The 24,491-nt window shown below is 45.1% G+C and overlaps 1 protein-coding gene across 3 annotated transcripts in view; it reads left to right on the top strand.

The window, feature by feature from the left end:
* Positions 1–24,013, top strand: part of hip1 (huntingtin interacting protein 1) — a 47,139-nt gene extending 23,126 nt beyond the window's left edge. For 2 of the 3 annotated variants that reach the window (XM_010873628.5, XM_013135178.4), the window contains 27 exons: positions 632–712; positions 1,341–1,417; positions 1,892–1,953; positions 2,779–2,919; positions 3,509–3,566; positions 3,733–3,808; positions 3,957–4,106; positions 4,228–4,328; positions 4,466–4,538; positions 4,686–4,869; positions 5,176–5,264; positions 5,517–5,633; positions 6,217–6,318; positions 11,205–11,399; positions 11,490–11,637; positions 13,233–13,319; positions 14,597–14,704; positions 14,873–15,009; positions 16,440–16,550; positions 17,005–17,063; positions 17,266–17,359; positions 18,442–18,542; positions 18,942–19,047; positions 19,875–19,998; positions 20,121–20,182; positions 20,261–20,378; positions 20,721–24,013. In XM_010873628.5, coding sequence (XP_010871930.2) covers positions 632–712; positions 1,341–1,417; positions 1,892–1,953; positions 2,779–2,919; positions 3,509–3,566; positions 3,733–3,808; positions 3,957–4,106; positions 4,228–4,328; positions 4,466–4,538; positions 4,686–4,869; positions 5,176–5,264; positions 5,517–5,633; positions 6,217–6,318; positions 11,205–11,399; positions 11,490–11,637; positions 13,233–13,319; positions 14,597–14,704; positions 14,873–15,009; positions 16,440–16,550; positions 17,005–17,063; positions 17,266–17,359; positions 18,442–18,542; positions 18,942–19,047; positions 19,875–19,998; positions 20,121–20,182; positions 20,261–20,378; positions 20,721–20,731 — 2,772 coding nt within the window. In that variant the 3' untranslated portion in view covers positions 20,732–24,013. The remainder of the gene's footprint in view (positions 1–631; positions 713–1,340; positions 1,418–1,891; positions 1,954–2,778; positions 2,920–3,508; positions 3,567–3,732; positions 3,809–3,956; positions 4,107–4,227; positions 4,329–4,465; positions 4,539–4,685; positions 4,870–5,175; positions 5,265–5,516; positions 5,634–6,216; positions 6,319–11,204; positions 11,400–11,489; positions 11,638–13,232; positions 13,320–14,596; positions 14,705–14,872; positions 15,010–16,439; positions 16,551–17,004; positions 17,064–17,265; positions 17,360–18,441; positions 18,543–18,941; positions 19,048–19,874; positions 19,999–20,120; positions 20,183–20,260; positions 20,379–20,720) is intronic. The other variant, XM_010873636.5, reaches the window with a different exon arrangement.
* The last annotated feature ends 478 nt before the right edge of the window (positions 24,014–24,491 follow it).

Here is a 24,491-nt window from a genome sequence, read left to right as displayed (position 1 = left end):
TTGCCTGATAATAAGACGTGTTCTTGATGTAGGATGAGGTTTTCTATCAAGTGGCTCCCGATGGAAAAGTAAGACTGCATCAGAGTCCGTTACTGGATTCAGCCGTGTGTCGGTCTGTTTCCATCAGAGCTCCACCAGTCCAGTTGTGCTGATCACTGAGGTCAGGCCACTCTGCCCAGGCTCCAATGCTTGGCTCTTTGTTTTCTATTGGTCTTCCTTCAAACGCCCAGGAAGTTGTAATCCGGTGTTCATGGCCAGTGGGGCATTTCTCAGTAACTCCCTTAGAATGGAGAGTGTGTTTAACTCCCTGTTTCATTGCTGTCTAGCAGGTGTTTAACAGGTGGGTCAGTCTAGGAGCAATGTGTGCCCACTCAGCCTGCCCAGACACCCTCTATTCAACTGTGGAAGATAATGTCAAACACACACACAAACACACTCTGACTTGCGGTCTTGTTCTTGCGGTAGTGTCTTAGGGGTAAACACTTACACAAAGTCGTCCTCAGACCTCCACCCTCTTGAACTTCTGCGTGGGACTGACTTTCACGACGTCGGCACCTGACAATGTCCGTCTCCCCGTTGGTGTGGTCTTTCTGAGTCGTCTAACTCCATCTTGTTCCCCCTCTGCCCTCAGGGTCACCTGAGTGAAGGATATGGCAAGTTGTGTAGTGTCTACCTCAAACTGCTCATCACAAAGATGGAGTTCCACGTGAAGGTGAGTGATGCCCCCCCCCCCTGTGACCGACACTTTACGGCCTCCCTAATCCGTCTCGGTCTCCCTCTCTCCATCTCCCTCTGTATCTGAACCCCTCCGGGACACTTTATCTTTCTGTCATCCCCTGGGCCATTTTCTGTCTCAACCCGGTTTCACATGGACAGTCACACCTTTTGTCAATTAGCACACGGCCTTATCCAGAGAAGCTTATAAAAGTGAGTTTGAGGCGCCGTGCTGCACCAACTTAACAACACTCTGGCCCCTGTGTCTCTGTTTCTCTCAGTGTCTCTGGGGGTTTTCTCTAAGACAAACATACTTCTCAAAAATGAATGGCCTTTTAGGGTAAGCAATGTTCATAGACCGCTGAAGTTGGTGGAGTAATGCAAACCGTGGACTAGCTGTGGCTCTGGTGTTTTATTCAGTGTTTTCTCGATACTATTTAAATGCCTGGAAGTAAAACCAAGGGTACGTTTTGAAACCCTCATTTCCTCTCCTTGGAGAAGGAGATCTGAGGTTCATCTTCCACAAATTGTCTCCTCCCAAATGTTTTTGATGATGTGACTAATCAACCAGATCCCTTTGGATTAAACTCCAGTTCTGACAGGATTTGTTTATCACTCCCCCCCAGAATCCCCGTTTCCCCGGTAACCTCCAGATGTCAAACAGACAGCTTGATGAGGCAGGAGAGAATGATGTCAACAACTTGTAAGTGTCTCTTGGCTTTCTTGTACTCATCAAACCACAGAGGGCTGAATATATCATAATACATATTAGAAACTAGTTCATCTGAGCCTTGAATGTGGATGTATTGATTTAATTTAACTCAGTGTTTCTCTTTTAAAATTAGTGTATAAAATGACATAATCCAAAATTATTGCCTTTTATTTATAGGTGCATCTATAGATTTTGACTGTGCCATTCTAGGACTGTCGGCCCTTGGCCAGTATGCCTTTGGCTGTGTGTTTAGCGTCATAAATTGTCTTGCTGGAAGATATATTTGTAAATTTCCTTGGGGTGTGATTGCTAAGTAAATGGACTCTATGTATCCAGAGTTTAACCTTTGTACTGTATGTGTGATGTTTGCTCCCCTTGTGTGTGCTGTGAACCTTTTTCCAATCGTTTGTCTGTCTGTGTGTGTGTCTGTGTGTGTGTGTCTGTGTGTGTGTGCGCTCACTATAGCTTCCAATTGACTGTGGAGATGTTTGACTACCTGGAGTGTGAGCTTAACCTCTTCCTGGGTGGTAAGCTCTTCTGGTCTGCTTCTCCATCTCTTTTCTACCACTGTGCTTATATAAAGTTGCAGACTTACACAAAACAAATGTTTTAGCTTTTGTGTGTCAGGAACATGTTAATCTGTACACTCAATTGAAAATTGAAAGCTTCTTTAATGATTAAATCAAGGTGTTAAATTTGGTATTATTTGACACCAAATGAATATGGAGAAGCCTGGTATTGGCTTCATATGCTGTCCTAATTTCCCCATTGGTGTACTGCCTTCAGAATCTGACCAATGCATTGTTACATTGTTACATTGTTACATTGTTATCACCATAAGCGTCACAAAGTATAACAGAGTTTATTCTACCTTCCTCTATCTCAACATCAGTTCACTTCTCCATTTGACCACTCAGTACATTAACAATCAATTGTATTATTAATGTACTGACATTTTCTTTCCCCTCCCCCTCGCAGTCCACACACACACACACACGCAACCCTTTGCCTCCCATAAGGAGAGATGTTTTGCAGGCCACAGGATCACGTCACCCCCGAGCTAAGAGGCTTGACTGGGTGTGAGTGTCTGGAGTTGGTTGCACAGGAAACCACACCTCAGTGTGGACTGAAGGCCCGGGTCTTTAGGGAGGAAGCAGAGGCAGATGACGAAATGAAAGGGAGACAGACACCTAGTACACAATGACTAGAAAAGTGGTTCCCAACCCCCCATACAGTATACGGACACAACTCACATGAACACACAGTACCGCACACTTTGTGCTTTTCTTTCTTTGTGTGTGTGTGTGTGTGTGTGACCATCACTGCGTGTTTGTGTGTGGCCTCTCTTCCAGTGTTCAGCTCCCTGGACATGTCGCGGTCCGTGTCGGTGACAGCGGCAGGTCAGTGTCGCCTGGCCCCTCTGATCCAGGTCATCCTGGATAGCAGCCATCTGTATGACTACACTGTTAAGCTGCTCTTCAAGCTCCACTCCTGTGAGTCTCATCACACACACACACACACACACACGCGCACACACACACACCACCCAATGGACAAATGGCGGAATGACTTAATACTTCATCGCTGAATACTGATCTGGGGCCAAGGAGAACAGACTTGGAGTGAGAACTGCATTCAATGTCATGCTCCCTAGCCCGGCACTGTATCTGCCAGTGTCCCCCAAATGAGCAACACAAGTACCAGGGGCACAGAATTCACCAAATCAAAGGCCTGAAACTTTAGCTTATACACACATGTGAAATCCCTCCCACATCAGCTAGAGGAAGCACTGGACAATGCTCACACACACCTTAAACCACTGAATTCCTTATTTTTATTATTAACTGGCTGGCAGTGCAACTTAAGCATTTGTCAGACACATGGTATACGGCCTTATATATACCACATCTTTCAGCCAATCAGCTTCCAGCCTCCATAACCATGATGCTCAGAATTCAGATTTTTATCCTACTCATAATGTAAGTGAAAACACAAGTGTTCACACTGGCTACACACACACACACACACACACACACACACACACACACACACACTCAGCTTTGACCTGTTGGTCTGTCGCAGGCCTTCCCGCCGATACACTCCAGGGCCACAGAGACCGCTTCCAGGAGCAGTTTAAGAAGTAAGTTCACACAAACTGTGGCTGTGGTCTCACAACCTAACTAACTGTAGCGCCGTCTGTGTTTATTTAGACTGTTCTGTTATTTAGTGTGTGTTAGATATTAGCACTGGTTTATATCTGTAGTCCCGGCTCTGGGTTTCATGTTGCCTTTATGCTTGGTTATCAGGCTGAAGAGTCTGTTTTACCGCTCCAGTAACCTGCAGTACTTCAAGAGGCTCATTCAGATCCCACAGTTACCTGAGGTAAGGCCTGGAATCATCATTCGGGGAGATACTGGGTTATTGCAACACACACCGTCTCCTCTGTTGTGTTCCCTTTAACCGGGTTTCTGTTAAGCTGCTAGTGCTAAGGTGTTCATTAATCGTGGACTCTGTGGATCCCCCCGGTCAGAATCCGCCTAACTTCCTGCGAGCGTCTGCCTTGTCTGAGCACATTAGTCCCGTGGTGGTCATCCCGGCCGAGTCGTCCTCCCCCGAAACGGAGCACATGGTGGACATGGTGACGGAAGACCTGGTGGACACAGACGTCCCGAACCAGCCGGTAACTGAACACGACTGGTGCCAGAACAAAATCCCCGTCAATGAGGCCCTTCCGGTTTCCAGTCAGAATCTTTTCTGTCTGTCCACAAACCGAACGGTTCCACTGTGTTTGTTCCCACTAGACCGCTGTGGTGGAACCCAGGTTCGACGACCTGTTTGGCACGTCCGCCTCCACGGACCCCTTCAACTTCAACAGTCAGAACGGGATGTGCAAGGACGAGAAGTAAGACGCCTCCACAGAACCGGCACCAATCCCTCCAGAGGGGAGTTTTCGTGTTGTCGTCTTTTCGGGCGTATTATTATTATTATTATTATTATTTTTTATTTTTTTTTAACCCGAACATGTCCCGTTTCCATTAGAGACCGTCTGATCCAACAGCTGACACAGGAGATCGACTCCCTGAAGGAGGAGCTGGAGTCCTTCAGATTGGAGGTGAGGCAGGGGAGTAGAGAGGAGAGTTAATGAGCCCCTTGAGCCAGTGCAGCTAGTGCTCTGTGGTGACCTACAACTGGGGAGGGAGTGTGTTGGCGCATTGTTGAACCTCTTTGCCTTCTTTCGTTTTCTCTCTCCGTCTCTTAGAGTGGGCGTCTGTGCCAGGCGCTGCGGGGGCGTGTCAGCGAGCTGGAGGCGGAGCTAGCAGAACAGAGCCACCTGAGGATGCAGGCCCTGGGGGAGAGCGAGTTCCTGAGGGCGGAGCTTGATGACCTGCGTCGGGTCAAAGAGGACACGGAGAAAGAGCAGCGCAGCCTCACGGAGATCGAGAGTGAGTACATAGGCATCCTGGGAACATCTGTACGATTCCAGCGTTTAGCAGTCGCCCGCTGTCGTGTGGCACTTCAGCACTCAGATACACTGCTTGATGTTACCATCCGCTTTGTTAGTAAATGTCAGTTGACATTGCAAAATAAAGCTTGACGTAACCCAAGCCCCAGGATCAAAGGGCATTCAGCTGACATCAGCGCGTGACCTTCACAAGCACGTGAACTGTGTGTGCAAATGGTGTCTCATGTTGGGATACAGCCCTTCCCGTGACTCTCCTGACCGCTCCGTCGTTGTCACTGTTTCGCAGGGAAGGCGGTTGCTAATGAGCAGCGGTACACCAAGCTGAAGGAGAAGTACACAGAGCTGGTGCAGGGTCATGCTGACCTGCTGAGGAAGGTAGGCCCACCCAGACCTCGTAGGTACCCAAACCCTAGCCCCACGCCACGTACACAGGCCTGCAGACGTCCAGGGGTTTGGGAAGTAGGGGGCCACTAACACGCCGACATTCTTTTCGCACGCTGTTGGGCTACATCATTTATTTGGAAGATAGACTTCTGGCAGCACGGTTCCTCCACAACTCTTGTTGGTAATTCGTCAGACCCTGCCAGCCCCGACCGTATCTCCATGGTTTTGTGGTTTTCTGTTTAGAACGCAGAGGTGACCCGTCAGATGACCGTGGCTCGGGCCGCTCAGGACGAGGTGGACTGCATAAGGAGGGAGATGCAGGAGAAGGTCAAGGCTGCCCAGGAGAACGCAGAGAGACAGGTGAGAGAGACGAGCTCCCACAGCCCGGTATCCTGACCTGCTGAAACTCCAAACTCCGTTTGTGATACGAAGGGATTCATTGGTCGTAAAAAGGGTTAACATGGCCAATGCTGAGGAGATAAATGGAGTTGGAAGAATAAATCCTGCAAAGAATCTGAATCTGCAGTTCCACTGATGTTTACAACACCCTGCATTTGTGTATTTCAATAAATTAAATCAAGTTTACTTAGACCCTAAGTCATGAATTTGAGCAGGTAAAGGGTTCTGGCATTTGGTGCCTCGTGACAATTTTCTAACGGCCCAGTGTGTCAAACTCTTTCCGTTTGTTTTTTTTCTCTTCCCTTTGCTTGTCTATCGCTTTCATGGACAAAGATGACTTCAAATGTAATATACTTTACCACTTCATAGTACAATGCATTGCTAATGTTTTACTTTTTCTCTAATCATTTAATTGTGTAACTGAAATGACTTGCTGTAAATTAGCGTGTCAATAGAGGTAGAAAAAAAACTAAGGAGATTTAGCAAATAACATGAGCCCCTCTGTCCTGCCCCCCTCTGTCCTGCCCTTCTTTTTCTACCCCAGGAGCACGACCAGGTAAAACAGCTTCAGGAGCTGCAGAGAGAATTGGTCTCCAGCAGGGCAGAGCTAGAGACCCTGAGAGTCACCATGGCAGCATCTCAACAGGTAGCAAACTCTCCCGCCCAAAACCCCCTACACGCTCCACCTGACCTACACTCACCTCCTCTAGTCTACAACACTACTTCCTTTCCCCGACCATACGCTTCTCACCTTTCCTTCCCGAAAGTCTCACCCAGTAGTAAGCCCTTGTCTTTAACACGCATTACCTCACCCTGACCTCACCATGACCTCATCACTTCTCTACCCTACATTCTTCATATTTCCTGACTCCGACACTTCAGTGTGAGTCTGTGCTGTGTGCATGTGTTTGTGGGGGGAGGGTTGTCTGTAGCACTGGCGCCGATCTCAGTCCCCGTGTCATTCAGACGGTGTTCGTGTCCGCTACACCGTGAGTCACTGACGGCCTGATCACCAGTCCTCTGTCTGTGTCCTCTGTCTGTGTCCACTGTCTGTGTCCACTGTCTGTGTCCACTGTCTGTGTCCACTGTCTGTGTCCACTGTCTGTGTCCTCTGTCTCTGCACCCTCACGCCTGGAAACCTTATGAATTGACGCATTCGCTTCTGCAATTCAATGTGCTTTACAAAGAAAAATGCTATTAAAAAAAGCTATATGGCTAAACTGTGTGGTTAAGTTTATGTGCTCGGTCATAGGCACGCGAAAAGAGAAGTGTTTTTAATCTGGATTTAAAAATTGATATGTTTGGGGCACGTCTAAGATCTTCTGGTAGTTTATTCCAGTTGTGTACAGCATAAGTGCTAAACACAGCGTCTCCATGTTTAGTTTGGACTCTAGGCTCTACTAGCTGACCTGTGTTCATGGATCTAAGAGCCCTGCTCGGTTTATATTCTTCAAACATATCAGAAATGTATTTGGGTCCTAAACCATTCAGAGATTTATAAACTAAAACATCTCTATTGTGTAACTGACTGGAAGCCAATGCAAATATTTAAGAACCGGAGTGATGTGCTCTGTTCTCTTGGTCCTGGTTAACATTCTAGCAGCAGCATTCTGAATGAGCTGCAGCTGTTTTACAGTCTTTTTTGGGAGTCCAGTTAAGAGGCCATTACAGTAGTCAACCCTACTAGAGAGAAAAGCATGGATGAGCTTCTCTTGGTCTTTTTGGGACACCAAGGCTTTGATTCTGGCTATATTTTTCGATGATAGAATGCTGTTTTGTTGACCACTTTGATATGACTGTTACATGTGAAGTCTGAGTCTATCAGAACACCAAGATTACGCACTTGATCGCTGGTTTTAAGGGCCCGAGAATCCAGCTCTTTACTAATGTTGGTTCTTTTATTTTTGTTAATTTTTGTTGCCAAACACAAACACAATTGTAGACAATTTTGGTTCATCCAGGTATTTATGTGCTCTATATAGTGACACAGTGAGTCTATTGAGCTGTTGTCATACAGTTTGAGAGCCAAGTATATTTGAGTATCATCTGCATAGCTGTGGTAGTTAATGTTGTTGTTCTGTAGAATTTGATCCCTGTGGAACTCCGCATGTATAGCCACCCTATCAGATTCATGATTACTAATGGTGACAAAGTAACTCCGGCCATCTAGATAAGATCTGAACCAATCAAGGACTGTCCCGGAGAGTCCTACACAATTTTCCAGCCTATCTAGAAGTGTTCTATGATCTACAGTGTCAAATGCTGCACTGAGACCTACAAACCCGATTCCAAAAAAGTAGATGATGATAACTTCAAACTCTTTGACATTTTTCTCTGAGCAACTCCTTTCTGATATTGCTCCACTATTTTTCACCGCAGCATTGGGGGAATTGGTGATCCTCTGCCCATCTTGACTTCTGAGAGACACTGCCACTCTGAGAGGCTCTTTTTATACCCAATCATGTTGCCAGTTGACATAATAAGTTGTAAATTGGTCCTCCAGCTGTTCCTTATCTGTACATTTAACTTTTCTGGCCTCTTATTGCTACCTGTCCCAACTTTTTTGGAATGTGTAGCTCTCATGAAACCCAAAATGAGCCAATATTTGGCATGACATTACAAAATGTCTCACTTTCAACATTCGATATGTTATCTATATTCTATTGTGAATTAAATATAAGTTTATGAGATTTGTAAATTATTCCATTCCTTATTTGTACAGAGTCCCAACTATTTTGGAATCGGGTTTGTAATAGAACCAGAACTGTTATTTTATCAGAATCAGTATTCAGCTGTATGTCATTTAAAACTTTAATCAGGGCGGTTTCAGTACTGTGGTGAGGTCGGAAACCTGACTGAAATTTGTCTAAGAGACAGCTTGAGGTTACAAAATTGCTGAGTTGATTGAAGACAACCTTCTCAATGATCTTGGCTATAAAAGGGAGATTTGATACAGGTCTATAGTTGTTCATTATAGATGCATCCAGTGTTCTCTCTTTTAATAGGGGCTTAATGGCAGCATTTTTTTTGAGACGCTGGGAAAATGCCTGATTGCAGAGGACTATTAACTATTTACTGCAGGTCCATTGTTATAGAGTTTTTATTTTATTTATTTTTGTCTGGCAGTGTGTTGAGACAGCAAGTGGAAGCTTTAAGATATGGAACTGTTTCTTCAAGGAATTTTTTATAATTTTTTAAAAAATGCGACACAATAACCAAGTTATGTCGTGGTGACGGTACAGAGTCCTTGTTAGACTGTGCAGTTCTGATGGTCTATCTAATACTTCAAATTTTTTCACTAAAGAAACACGCATATTCATTACATTTCACAGTGGACATGAGTTCTGATGCTGTCTGCTTTATTGGGTTTGTAAGCTTGTCCTCCATGACAAACAGAGTGCGGGTATTGTTGATATTCTTGTTGATCGTTCCCGATAAATGTTGCTGTCTGGCCCTGCGTAACTCATTGTTGAAGCTACCAAGGCTTTGTTTTTAGATGTCATAGAGAATTTGAAGTTTAGATTTCCTCCACTTACATTCCGCTTTCCTACATTCTCTTTTCAGGGTTCTTACCATCATGGTGGTTCTCCATTGGTGTTTTCTGTTTGCTCATAGTTTTCTTTACCTTTACCGGTGCAACACGATCCATGACATTCAATATTTTGGCATTACAATTATCCAAGAGTACATCAACTGACTCAGCACTAATTGTTAGAGAGATAGCTATGGTAAGACTGAGGGTTTTGTGGATCGGGGACACTGATTACTGTAGGCTACTTCAGAAGACACATTGTTCATAGCAGGTAAAGAAAGTGAGCTAGCGAGGTAGAGAGGCGGTGGTGGACAAAGCCAGCCAGGCAAGCAGATCAACCACCATGTAGACAGGCTGAACTCTGCCTCTGTAATCAAGCTGTACCTTTCAATTCCTTGGCCTTGTCATGTCTCAAGTTTATTGAAGTCATCCATGAGTAGGTTAACATGGAAGCCAATGATTTGACTCGACAAATGTCCACTGTGGATAGAAATGTAACTGCTAAAATGTGGAGGTGGGCATGTGCAGTATCATGTGTTAACCTGTTTTTATTTTAAGTAGAAAAACACTCCCACGGGAATAACCAAGAAAAGGAACCAGGCAAGCCTAGTTCTGCTGGCCCACGATTAGAAGGGATGAATGTTGTTGCCCAGGCAGGATTGGATCTGCGGTCTCCTATTATGTGACAGACTGTCTTTAAGCACTATGCTATTTAAACAGCGGGTGTTGTTGCACGTGACGTGTGTGTCGATGAGGAGTCTGTTTACTTCTCGCATTGTCAAACCAATTAGTCAAAACTCCACTGTTGTCCCTACATTAGTTAACATCCAAACCTACAACAGGCATAACAGGGTCACTACGCTACATTCAGCAACTTAAATTAGAAAGGGATTACCATTCCAATATTACCGTAAACAGATTTACTTGAGGCTTAGTATAATGTAGCGACTGAAGCTTGTAGCCAGCAACGTTTTAGTCTACCCTGAGGAAATCCTAATGCTTAATTTGTTTGGTCCGTGGTGAGGATTGAACCACGCTTGACTACATTGGTGGTTGGTTGGACAGGCCCTCACACAGGCCCTGACATTCTCTTTTCTTAGCCGGCTCCGCTTACACTGTTCGGCAAAAATGCATGTGCATATTTTGATTAACATGCAGTAGTGCTCATAAGTTTGCATACCTTGGCAGAAGTTGTGAAATTTCTGCATTGATTTTGAAAATATGACTGATCATGCAAAAGAACTGTCGTTTATTTAACAATAGTGATCATATGAAGCCACTTATTATCACATAGTTGTTTGGCAGCTCCTTTTTAAATCATAATGATAACAGAAATCACCCAAATGCCCCTGATCAGAAGTTTACATACCCTTGAATGTTTGGCCTTGTTACAGACACACAAGGTGACACACACACAGGTGAAAATGGAAATGAAAGTTGAATTTCCCAGACCTGTGGCTTTTTAAATTGCAATTAGTGTGTGTGTATAAATAGCCAATGAGTTTGTTAGCTCTCACGTGGATGTTTTTGCGGTGTTAGGCTCACTGATGTTTTGGGGGTGTGTGAGCTCTGAAGGCACAGGAATCTTGTGAAAATTGATGGCAAGATGAATGCAGCATGTTATCAGAAAATACTGGCACACAATTTGCATTCTTCATTTATGCTAAAGGGGGCAATACACTGTATTAAGATTTAAGGGTATGCAGACTTGTGAACTGGAGCCAGTTAATTTGTTCTTTGTGCCATTCTGTTATGACCTACAGTTGAATGTGAATACCATAAGAAATGTGTGTTTTGCCTGCTCACTCATGGATTCTTTACAAATGGTACATATATTATTCTCCAAGGGTATGCAAACTTTTGACCACCAATGTATAAGAGATAGTAGATGGTACTTCACTCTTCTGACCTGTGCTCCTGACATTTCTCACCTTACTGTTACATGTCCCTCTCCTGTCTTCTTTCTATTTCAATTCTCCCCCTCTTCCTCACCATCCTAGTCAAGTGAAGAGCTCGGTGCTCAGCTCTCAATTATGGAGACGGAGAAGGCGGAGCTAGTGGAATCCTTGTCGAAGAAAGAGGCAGAGCTTTCTGGTCTCGGGGAGGAGCTGGAGCGTATTCAGAGCAGCCTGGCCAATGAGAGGGAGAGCGGAGTGAAGACTGCAGAGGCCCTACAGAACCAGCTCAATCAGAAGGTGTGTGTGCCAGGGCCTCCGTGGTATTGTGTGTGAGTGTGTGATCTGTAATTCTCTCAGTCAACATCTGTGTGGGTTGGGGTCGTGTAGGAGAGCAGGGAGCAGGCACTGGAGAGCCAGCTGGTGGCAGCACGCTGGGCCACCCTCCAGGGGGCTGTGGAGGAGGCAGAGAGGATAGTCACAGAGTCCCTCGCCCTGCTTGACGATCCAGCTCATATCAGCTGCACGAGCTCTGCAGGTCAGTCCCCGCCCCTGACCTTCCCCCGACCTCCAGGCCGTCTTCTGGCCACCAGTGGGCCTCATATATCGTAGGGACTATGCACATTCCACTGTGTTCGTAGCGCCGGTGCTCGTGCACAGCCACATCCGTTTGCTTTCCGTATGCCTCCTAATTAACCGGATATTGTCCTCATCATCCCTTTAAAGACTGCAGAAAACAGTGTCGTACCCTGACGCAACCTGAAAGGGTTTTGAGCCTCTAAGGAAGGAAATTGAGAACCCAACCCCTTCGGCTGCGTCCCGTCTGTGTTCCGCCTTTTGAAACTGCACTCGGAAACAGGCAAAGAGTGGCAGTTAAACCACCGCCTTCACCGATTCTTGATTTGACCAAATAAAAGGAACTGTGCTTCTCGTTATCTCACACATCTCAGATCTTCCTGGCAGAGTCTGTATTAAATAAATCTGCCCAGCGGTAGCTACAAACAGAGGACCGTTTGGACACTTTTTTTTTTTTTTTTTTTTACATTTCTGTAGCTTTGGCAAATATACCGTACTTCGAATGACCATAGTCGACATTCAGTTAGAGGCCAACCGTCCTCAACAGCTCCCACACGTCAAGGCGTTGTGAAGGGGTCATACATTCTACGTTACCTGGTCACCTTTCCACCACGGTTCCTATTTTACGCGTCACCTCTGTCAAACCAGTTGAGTGGAAGACTCCTGTTCACATAGATTCACTTGTTGGTATGCAACTTTTCTGGTGAGCTGTGCCTTGTCTGTTCCTATAATAAATGACTAATACACCTTCCTTACCTTTAACTGGGTGTGGAATGTGTAAATCAGGCGTAAAGCAGGCATCAGGCGTAAAGCAGGCATCAGGCGTAAAGCAGGCATCAGGCGTAAAGCAGGCATCAGGCGTAAAGCAGGCATCAGGCGTAAAGCAGGCATCAGGCGTAAAGCAGGCATGAGGCTGGCTCGTCTAAGTGAGTTGCCAGACTGATCAACAAGGTCCTATTGAAAATGGCCCTTTTCCAAGAACCTGGGGTGGATAGTGGTTGGAAGTGCCTTCCTAAAGTAGGTTTTAAAACGTGCACGCATCCTTTTAAATGGTTTTCTGGGAAACTGTATATGCAGAGTCAATCTGTACTTTCTGCCAAAACTCCCATCTGTCTCAGAAGACGCTGTCTGCAAAATGCAGAGTGGGCTGAATCTTCCAAACGGAGCATGATCAGCAATCTCACCATCATCTCAGTCTGGGATAAAATTCTAACAGGAGTTTTACACGTGCCTATGATTTAACAAATATGTACACAAATGCACTGATGTGGTCAAATGATGTGCTATAGACTGTTAAGGAGCACTGCGTGAATGCACAATGAAACGCTATGATAGATTTTATCGAATTATTCTCTCAATTTCATTCACTTCTCTATAAAAAAGTATATTTCCTTATTTACTGGGCTACATTTCACTATCAGTTCCCTAATTTCCTTACATACATCAGTTGGCACTGTGTATGTATGAACAATGCACTCCATCCACAGTCTTGTTACCCTTGTTAACTCGAGTGTTGTGTGTCTGTGTGTGTGTCCCTTGTGACCATTGTCTTTGCAGACTACCTGGCCTCCAGGTGTCAGGCCTCTCTGGACTGTTTGGACAGACTTCATTCTGCCAGGAATGCCTACCTGTCAGACAACTCAGGTTACACCCTCCTATTGATTTTATATAGATTTCAGGGCTGTAACTAATTATTATGATAAGCAATTAATCGGTTGATTTTTATTATTGCAATTTACCTGATGAAAAGAAAATCAACTCCTGGATATAATGCAAGTGTTTTATTTATTTTTTGAATAGCTGTTTTTCAGCATCGTTCACAATGTTATTTTTTTAAAACTTGATAATAGTAGTGAAACAAATAGAAAGCATCTGGAAAAATAGCATCTGTGCATATAGATGTGAAGGTCAGTTAACCACGGTGTGAAGGTCAGTTAACCACGGTGTAAAGGTCAGTTAACCACGGTGTAAAGGTCAGTTAACCACGGTGTAAAGGTCAGTTAACCACGGTGTAAAGGTCAGTTAACCACGGTGTAAAGGTCTGTTTACCACGGTGTAAAGGTCTGTTTACCACGGTGTAAAGGTCTGTTTACCACGGTGTAAAGGTCTGTTTACCACGGTGTAAAGGTCTGTTTACCATGGTGTAAAGGTCAGGGAGCAGTGGTTACAAAGCGGATGGCAGAGTGGTCATGGTAATTTTCCCCGCTGTATACTCCGCAGCCATATTATTACAGAACAAGAAACCAATTCTGGATTTAACTTCAGACTGCAGTTTGGGAGGGGAATAAGGAAATGAAATGTTACACATTGGCCCAAGCCGCATAACAAGATGGAGCTGAAATAGAGCCTGAAGTATAGAGCTGAAATAGAGCCTGAAGTATAGAGCTGAAATAGAGCCTGAAGTATAGAGCTGAAATAGAGCCTGAAGTATAGAGCTGAAATAGAGCCTGAAGTATAGAGCTGAAATAGAGCCTGAAGTACAGACAACATCCCTATGCAATGAGGTTGACTGGAGATGCGTTTTGCTCTAGATTTGTGGCATGATGCATCAAATCCGTGAAGAGGTGAAAGCTTAGTTAGCCTGCTCAACTGTAAACCAGCTCCACACGCACAGTTAACCCAGCGCTTTTACTGGTGCTATGGCGACCGTTTCGTTAATGCACGACTCAACAGATAATTTTTCACTTCAACTCGTAATTTACACCATGATCCGAAGCGGAACTCTATGAAAAGCAGACACTTGTTTTACACTAGGTTTACTCTAGGTTTACTGAGTCTCCTCAGTGTTTTTATTTTATTTGCCATCTCACGTAGCCACAAATCATTAACGAAATTTGTTGCCGTCCATTTTTATTATGGATTAGTCGTGGCAGCCCTAATAGGTTGTACGATGGTTTGACATTCAACCCTTGGTGTTCCAGGTTTGTCAGAGCTGGTGCGGGCAGTGACCCAGTTTGCCCACCTGGTGGGTGACACAATCGTGCAGGGCAGTGCCACCTCTCACATGGTGCCAGTGGAGCAGGCAGACGGTGAGTGCCCGTCGCCCTCACGCGTCCAGGATGTGTGCGCTGTTTCGCGAACGCCTATGAACGTGCGCAGACCAGCAGCCCTGACCCTGTCTGGGCCCACATCGGTTTTCGCGTTTTCTGCCGATGTGTCACGATGACCGCGGGAGTGAGCTCTGTATCTCTCCACAGCCCTGTCAGACAGCGTGAAGGCGTGTGGGGGGGAGGCCCTGGCCCTGCTGGCTCAGATGAAGGAGCAGGAGAGCCTGGCGGCGGCAGACAGCGCCACCCTGAGGGCTGCGCTGGACGGTGTCCTGGCCACTGCAGAGGTCAGTTCCAGTCTGTTCAATGCAGTCATGGCCGCTGCTGTCCTTTCTTTGTTGTTGCCGCTCAGGAGTAAATGTCAGGATGTGGCACAGTTACGGTGGAATTACAGTAATTTGTTTAAACGTAAACTGGATGTTATACACAATTACTGGTGAGTTAGTGAGGATGGTGTTACTGTCGTACTGTGCCGTTGTGTGTCCAGATTGCTGGTGGTGACACTAATGATACGGAATTATTTAAAACTGTCGTCTGGCTACGTGGAAGGATTCATGAATGAACTTGAACTCGCTCTCCAGGGGAACTCGCCGTGGACAGAAACAAAACTGACAAGGATGACATTATACACTGCATCTCATCGGTAAAGGAATCACAAGCGAAAAGAGACCTGCAATCCATCGCTCACAGTTCTGACATGTTGTGAGGGTTTTTTTGCCTTCGATCATGTTGCACTATGTACAAAACCAATAGGCTAGGATGTCGATCCGCTCCTACTCCTTGTTTACAGGACCATAGCGTGCGTGTCTAGCAAGTCCAAGTGGTCCTTCAAGTACCTCCCCTGACTAGGTCCCGAGGGGAGGCAGATATTTTGGGGGAAGGGTGCCTTCGCGCCGCTATATACAAGAACCCCAAAATATCTTGCATGGAAAGATGCTCAGATGGATATTTCTTCGCTTCGTCTCTCCTTCATTAGGAGGGTAGAGTCTTAGACCAGTGAGAGCACCAGTAGGACATAAAAGTAGCAGTTAAGGCCTGTGGATGTTCATTCTTCTGGCATGCTTTGAATTTGAATAACATACAGTCATGTGAAAAGATAAGTACACCCCCTGGAAAGTTATATTTTATGTTCGACATATTTGGACACCATAGATATAAGACATGGAACAGCCAAAGAGCTGACCGAAAGGTGCTCATAAAAGTCACTAAGAACCCCAGGCTAACATTTAGGGATCTAGACGCCTCTCTTGCCACATTCATCGTTGAAGTGCACGAGTTAAAGTGCACGAGTTAAGAAAGTGCACGAGTTAAGAAAGTGACGGCACAAACTTAACTTACATGAGAGGTCTGGAACGAAGAAGCCGCTGCTCTCAAAGAAGAAACATGACGCAGAGGAGGCAGTACTGTAAAGAAGAGTTGAGAAATATTCCTCACAGTCAATGTGCTGTCAGAGATTGATAAACCAAGAAATGGCTACATGAAATTCTCAGCTGAAGGAGGCGACACCAGTTATGAAGATAAGGGTGTTCATATTTTTTGAGCACTGAGAAATTGCATTTCCATTGGTTTTTCGTTAATTTGTAAAAATTAGGCTATGTTAATCTTCTACTATTATTGAAGTGAAGATTACATTTCCATACATCCAACTATGTATTTCACTCTTTTGAGTTGTCCAGATAAATGGTTTTATGTACATTTTATATTCTCTCTCTTTTAGAAACTGCGTCCTCGGGGTCTGGAGCTGCAGCAGGGGGAGCTGGGAGATCTGGTGGAGCAGGAAATGGCTGCCACCTCGGCCGCGGTCGAGTCAGCAGCCACCAGGATAGAGGTAAGAGGGAGGGCGGAGGTAGGACGGAGGTTAGAGGATAGAGGTAGGTTAGAGGATAGAGGTAAGAGGTAGGGCGGAGGTAGGACTGAGGTTAGAGGTAGGTTAGAGGATAGAGATAGGTTAGAGGATAGAGGTAGGACGGAGGTTAGAGGATAGAGGTAGGATGGAGGTTAGAGGTAGGTTAGAGGATAGAGGTATCCAGCTCTGTGTGTGTGCATCCTCACCTTAACCGTCACCATGGAGGCCATCCCCTCGTTTTAACCGTCACCATGGAGGCCATCCCCTCGTTTTAACCGTCACCATGGAGGCCATCCCCTCGTTTTAACCGTCACCATGGAGGCCATCCCCTCGTTTTAACCAACACACACCAAAACAAAAATGTACTTTGTGAAGCTGATCTTCTGCCTTAAACCAAAATGTGTCTGATTGCCTCTTTGTTTTTCTGAATTAACAGGGCATGCTGAACAAGTCACGTGCTGTCGACACAGGGGTCAAGATGGAGGTCAATGAGAGGTGAGTCCCCCAATACTGGGTCGTTGTTCATTGGGCACTGAACTGAAGGAAACATACCTAGACCCAGCAAATGAAACGCATGATGACATTTCCCCTTCGAAAACCGGATGAATGAATTTGTGAAATAAGTCAGATCTAAATGTCGAACAGTGGACCTACCAAAACAAATATGTCCTCTGCCCTCCCCTCCTCCCCTCTGTAGGATCCTGGCCTCCTGTACAGACCTGATGCAGGCCATCAAAGAGCTTGTTTTGTCTTCCAAAGATCTGCAGAGGGACATTGTGGAGAGTGGCAGGGTGAGGAACCAAAACAACAGTCACATGCACATAGTCACTCACATCTTGGCTGAAAGTCCAACATGGTTGTTTTGACGGAGCTACATATTACATACCACTTGAAGTGCCACAGTGGTGTACCCAGTGCCTCGGAGTTGGCGAGACCAGGGTCCAGTTCTGCTCACGGATGGGTTCTGCAGAGGGCTGTGCTTTTGGGCACCACAGTCCGGCTATAGGAATCGAATGCGGTGGCCTCACTTGGTGCTCTAGCGACTCCTTGTGGCGACTTGGGTGCTTGTGAACTCCGTCATGGTGGAACACTGGAGGGTGGGGCTTACATTTGTCAGCAGAGTTTAATGGCTCTGATTGGATAGATGAACAGCATTGTAGTGACTCTACAGTAATGACATCATCGACTGATTGAAAAGAAGATAACCAATACACAGAATAAAACATTTTCCCAAACATGCATCCTGTACTTTTAAGACAAGAAAGTAATGCTGATATTTTTTTAATCCTGGCAAAATTATTGGCCTGCATGCACAGCCTTATGTTTTCTGCAAATCCTTATTTGCGACCTACTTATTGTAAATCATGAAGGCAGAGTGTTCCGGGATAAAATGAAACTGGATGAACTAAGCACAGAGGAAGACACCAACAAGGCCGATTGTCTATGTTGCTTATTTGACTAATCTGCTTGAAAATCTGTGGAGGAATTGCTGTGTGGCCATGATTCACAACACCTTGACAGAGTCTGAAGATTTTATTTTTTGTGTTGTTATGCAAAGACTGTCCATCCAAGTCAGAGCTTTTAACAACTTGCCCAAAACAACTCCTAGCTTTTATTGCTGCCTTTCTTTCTAACATGAAACGGGGGTGATTACTTTTCTAATCAAGGTAAATTAGTGTTTTTAATTAGTCCAAAATAAAATCAATAAAAGCACTTCAATAATACAAACATTCTATTCAGTCTGTTTGAATCATCCCTTGTGACTAAACAAAGTGGATGGGGGGAAAAAGAAAGTATTTGTAGTATCTCCTTAAGGAAACATGATGACATTTCATACACGTTCAAATCATGGGGTCCCTCTCTTCTCTACCAGGGGGCAGCCTCCATGAAGGAGTTCTATGCCAAGAACTCTCGCTGGACGGAAGGCTTGATCTCAGCCTCCAAAGCTGTGGGTTGGGGTGCCACTGTCTTGGTGTAAGTAGCATCACCTTTTCTTAAATACAAATACCATTACTGCATTGGAACTGAGTATGGACAGCATTTTTATTTCACAGCGCTACTGGGTTCTTGTTATAAATGAATTAAGAGCCAGGGGTTTTTCATTGTGCCGGACCACATGACACAACCAGGAAAAAAGTGATTGAACTGGATTTTTTTTTTTTGGAGCAGTCAGACCAGATGGTTAGCAAAGACTGTTGGTCATGAGTGCTACACGAGTGCTACACGAGTGCTACACGAGTGCTACACGAGTGCTACACGAGTGCTACACGAGTGCATGGCAGCGCTGGCGTTTGTTCTGGCTGGTTGTGAAAGTCATGTGATGTAGGACAGAACCCATCACATCATCGTTGGCGTGCGATGTGCCTCCCACAGGGATGCTGCAGACCTGGTGGTACAGGGCAAAGGCAAGTACGAGGAGCTCATGGTGTGTTCACATGAGATCGCAGCCAGCACCGCTCAACTGGTGGCTGCGTCCAAGGTGAGACAGGACTCTTTTCTATCTTGATATTGGAACTTAAAAATTGCAGAATCAATTACATTTTTGTAAGCTTGTGTCATTTTAGATTTAAAATGAATGAAAAATGATGCTGTTCAACACCCCTTAGTGCAAAGGCTTGCTTGGTTATGTGTGGTAGTGGTAGAAGTATGGTACCTTTTATTTAAGTAAGTAATAGTTATTGGTGAAGTTCAGTAATGCTCTGTGTTGTTTTGCTGGCTCTGATTCTGGGATGCATGTGACATCTGACAATCTGAATTGCCAAGGGCCTTCAGAGAGCTGTTTAACCCACTGTCTAAATACAGTCTCGTTTGAAGACTGTGGGTCTTAAGCTGGGCCACAACCCTAAATTCAAGCAAAAAGCACCCTTTTATGGTTCAAGAGTAAGCTCTAGACCTTTTATTTGGCCAGTGAATAGTCCATACCTGAATCACATCCAAACAGAACATGGAAGACAACAGTTTGGAGAACATTTCCAGTAGAAGGTGCATCAAGCTCATTGATTGCTACAAGTAGCATTTTTTGGCTGTGTACTAGAGGCCTTCGATCTTCTCCATGCTGTTGGTCTTAATTTTCAAACCTCTGCATTTACTTTTACCAAAATAACAAAAACAAATTTATTTTTCCTTAAAAAATTGTGTTGACATAATTAGGGACTTATTTAAGTGCAAGGATTTCTAAGTATTTAGTTCTATATTAATCCCTCATGGGAATCAAACCAAGAAATGTGGTTTGGAAGCACTTATGCTCTACTAACAACGATCACACTGCCTATCCCCATTGGTAAGCCACACTGATCTGTAATGCAGGTGAAGGCAGACAAAGACAACGCCAACCTTGGCCGCCTAAAGCTGGCCTCCAGGGGGGTCACACAAGCCACAGCTGGGGTCGTGGCCTCCACCAAGTCAGGGAAATCCCAGATCGAGGAGAAAGGTCAGTGGGTTAACAGGTGCCCGTGGAGTTACAGTGAGGAAGTAACGGGACAGCCATGTGTTCCGTTAGTGAATGTTGCATTTATTTCTCTCTTTCTCTCTTCCAATGACTGTGTGCTTCAGACACCATGGATTTCTCTAGTATGACCCTGACTCAGATCAAGAGGCAGGAGATGGACTCACAGGTAAAACATGTTTTTGTGTGTGTGTTTGTGTGTGTGTGTGTGAGACATGATCTAAGCAACACCTGTGTGTGTTGTCAGGTTTCCGTGTTGGAACTGGAAACAAAGCTGCAGAAGGAGAGGGAGCGTCTGGGAGAGCTGAGGAAGAAACACTACGAGCTGGCCGGGGTGGCTGAGGGTTGGGGGGAGGAGGACGAAGGTGTGTCGCCGTGGTTACGCTGATCTCCTGTGTAAAAGACTGTTGTATAGTAACATATACCGGGTGTTTGGAGTGCTGAAAGTTAATTGGCTGACAGCTGTGGTATAAGGGACTTGCATTCACAACTGGCTTATAAGAGCAGTGAGGTATCACAGGGGTTATGGCATATTGTGCTCCTTACCGTGTCTTGCCTGAGAACAGCGGTGGTACATTGGGCACATACCACACCCCTGTGTGCCTCATTGCTTAAATAGGGATTGTGTTGCTGAGGTATGTTGAAGCCCATTAACGTGTTGTTGAGGTATGCTGAAGCCCAGTCTAATGTCCCTCCTCTGTTCCTAGGTACAGTTTGATTTCCGTTCCTCCAACCAGAAGACCGGCTTCTCTCTCGCCCCCCCTCTCGCCCCCTTTATAACTCTCTTCAGTCTTTCTCTTGCTCTTATCTCTTTAAAAAAATGTATTAAAGCCAAATAAAAAGGTGCTTTTTAAAATGCTCCTCCCACCCCCGGGAGCTTCCAATCGGACGGTGATGAGAGGGGACCGCAACGGTGGACGAACGACCTGCCTGGCGCCTCCCCCTTTGGACTGGTGACCAATAGCACACATGCAGACAGGCCCCCCCCCCCCCCCCCCGTCTGCCAAGTATTTATTTCAGTTATCCAAAGGTTCCCTTCATGCGGTCAAAGCACCCCCAGTGTCACCGCGGAGAGACCCACCACAAGCACAGGTTCTTCACAACCAGACATCCCAGGATGCATTGCACAAGAGCCATTCGCTCCTCGGAGGGAGATTTGACTGTTTTCCAATTGGGATCTAGCCCTGGCCCGCGCACGTCTCTTCAGTGTAAGCATAACGGCCTCTTGTGTTAAATGGTGGCGTGGTGCTGCGCTTTAGGGGTTTTAACCTCTCCACTGTGTATCAGTGAGAACTCTTATTCTCCTCCTTCCTTGTCCCCAGACCCCCCCCCCCCCCCCCCCCCCCCGGTTCCTTTATCTCTAACCCAAACGCTATCGGAGCTATCCTCCCACCGGGATACAGATTTATGCCTTTTCACCCTCTTTTAAAAACCACAGTGACTGTTTTTATTACAGCTGGCCCAGGTAGCCTGTTGATACGCTAATGAGGCTAGTTTGGAGTGTCTGAGGGGCGACTGCCTGGCTTTGAGGGTGGGGTTGAAGTGACGTATGATGCTGGCGGGTGGCTTTGAACCCTGGGTGGTGTGCGTTAGAGAACATGGCGTGAAAATCGGGTTGCTGCCCGACACTGATCATGTTGGCCTGTTGAATGGCTGTGTGGCTCTGAGACTCCTGGGCTCATTAATATGGCGTGAGCACTTTCTTCCCTGGCTGCCGTCAGATTCGTTACCCTTCTCCCAGACTGGCATTTTGGGAGGATGCACATCATTGGTTTAACTAGTGTAAGAAATATTGTGGAATGAGCCAGTGCGCACACTCCAAGGAGAAAGGTGGGGAATTTGAATGCAGCCCTGCACAAACCACCCTGCTGTGTTGTCTGGTGCTTTCACAGATGATGTAGCTATAAAGCAGGGCTGTTCTACTCGCTTCCTGGAGCTGAAGCTTTTCAAGGTTTGTTTCCACTGGGTACTTTGTTACACTCACCTGGTGTCCCTGGTCTGTATCAGTGCCTGGTCTGTGTCGGTGCCTGGTCTGTGTCGGTGCCTGGTCTGTGTCAGTGCCTGGTCTGTGTCAGTGCCTGGTCTGTGTCAGTGCCTGGTCTGTGTCAGTGCCTGGTCTGTGTCAGTGCCTGGTCTGTGTCAGTGCCTGGTCTGTGTCAGTGCCTGGTCTGTGTCAGTGCCTGGTCTGTATCAGTGCCTGGTCAGAGAGAGAGAGGAGGAAACCTGGAGTGTTGGTTTGGTGTTGAATATGTAAAGCCTAATCGCCTGAAACTCAACTGGCCAGTTCCTCTAGGTTTGCAACACTCCAAACAGGAATTCATTTAGACCTGGGAAACCAGGTGGGTGTAATTAATGATGAGGTTCCGGACATTTTAGGGTTGGAGTTAAATACCCTGGGCTGGCCAGTGGACACTTATATCATCAACACTACCAGTCCACAGAACCAATTATGGCCGAGTGGTGTTCACAATTCTCACACCTGTAGCCTAATTACATTTAAAACATTAAGCAGATTCTTTGATCCAGAGCTTACAGTAGTGACCACACACATTCCCCCCCCCCCCCCAACTGTGCTGCAATGGGTGTCTTATGAAAATGTGTCAATAAGGGCTCCAGGTGATGATCTGAGATTACACTGTCACTAGAGGGCAGAGTTCTGTCACTAGAGGGCAGAGTTCTGTCACTAGAGGGCAGAGTTCTGTCACTAGAGGGCAGAGTTCTGTCACTAGAGGGCAGAGTTCTGTCACTAGAGGGCAGAGTTCTGTCACTAGAGGGCAGAGTTCTGTCACTAGAGGGCAGAGTTCTGTCACTAGAGGGCAGAGTTCTGTCACTAGAGGGCAGAGTTCCACAGGAGAGCTGCTATAATAAAGACTCATCATGAAATATGTTCCTCCACTCTTGCCCATGGCCACTGTTGCTTTTCAATCTGGTTTTATGAAAGTAAATGGGAACATTGCGTTGTTTGGTTTGCCACAAATTCCGTTATCAGGGTTTCATCCTGTATTTGTTATACTTATAAAAAAAAATTGTATACGGTTAACTGCGGTTTGGAGCTTGTGTGGTGCAATGGATCCAATGGAATACTCCCAAGCGTACAGCCAACCACGCCTTTCTGGAACACCAGGCAGGTTCAGGGGAACAGAACTGAATTAAAGTTTTTGAAAGAACTAATCCGGTTTGAACCACGATCTGATTTCATAACGGTATATTGTCTCTGTGTGTCATGTTTATGGAGTTAGTCTTCCTATGTGTCTTATAACAATGTTAATTTTTATTTACCATCAAACCATGTTATTGAAAGCTCTCACATTATTTTTGCAATTTCACTTGTTCTTGAAAGAAAGTGACCCAAACAACAATTCATTACATCATTGTGCAGGGTGTCCATGAAGCAGGAACAATGGCACCCAAAACGATGTAATGTTTTTAGAAGCTGGAATACGTGGCTCAGGGTGATTTGGACGCTGCCTTCAGTTCATTGTGCCACTGCAGCATGAGTTCAAAACCAGTCCACTGCAAAAAAAAACGTTCTTACCTTTCCCTGTTTCAACGACTTGGGATTGATGTTTGGGTTAAGTAAAAAAAAATAAAAAAGGTAATAAAAACTTGAGAAATTGTGGAAAATGTTGGAGACCCTTTTATAGCATGTCATCAAAAATAGAGATTTAGTTGTAAGAAAGCCAACTTCTTTATTGACCCTTTACCTAGTTTGTATTATCCTGCTATGCTTTTGGCTGTTGTATATAAAAAGTTGTGACACTGGGTATTTAATGATGATTTAGCCCTGTTCTTCTCTCCCTACTTCCTGGTCATTAATTTCTCACCCTTTGGTTTGTCTGTAGTCCAAACAGCTCAGCCAGCCTTTTGAACTGCCACTCACTGTAGTTAAAGAGAAACAAACAATATTCAAAATAATATTGTCTTTTTATGATATACTAAATAATATGTATGTGGTTTTTTTCAGTTTTTAAAATAAATATTTCAACTTATTAATACCTTTCCCATGCTTGTTTTGGTTATTTCTTTTGTTCACTTTAATGAATACTAGTCAAAGTGAGCTGCCAGCATTTTGTTTTTGACATGTCTGTTGACACAATTGTTTCATGGATGTGTTGTTTGTTAATCAAGTGATTTAAGAAAATAGATAATTCAAATAACCCACAAGTCACTTTCTTAATTATTTCTAGATAGTCCACTTTCATGATGTAATCCACTTGGGACATGGGGATATTGCAAAGCCTTTATTAATCATAGTGATGTCTTGTCTAACATTAAGTTATGGTTTAATGTAGCAAGTTCCTTGGGGTTTCCTGCAATACTGTTACGTAAGTGATTAGTTGTACTGTAGGTGGGAAATTATTGTTCAATTCCAAGACACAAGGTGTTGTTAGAATGCATTTGGCCTTTTTCTGATTTGATGCTCTTTCAAAATGTTTTATTAAATATGTTTTCAAGCGAAACCTTAGATAAAACATAAG

This window comes from Esox lucius, chromosome 1 (genome assembly GCF_011004845.1).
Source record: "Esox lucius isolate fEsoLuc1 chromosome 1, fEsoLuc1.pri, whole genome shotgun sequence".
NCBI lineage: Eukaryota > Metazoa > Chordata > Actinopteri > Esociformes > Esocidae > Esox > Esox lucius.
The sequence above is the reverse complement of the archived record's forward strand: the minus strand, read 5'-3'. Positions and strand labels throughout refer to the sequence as shown.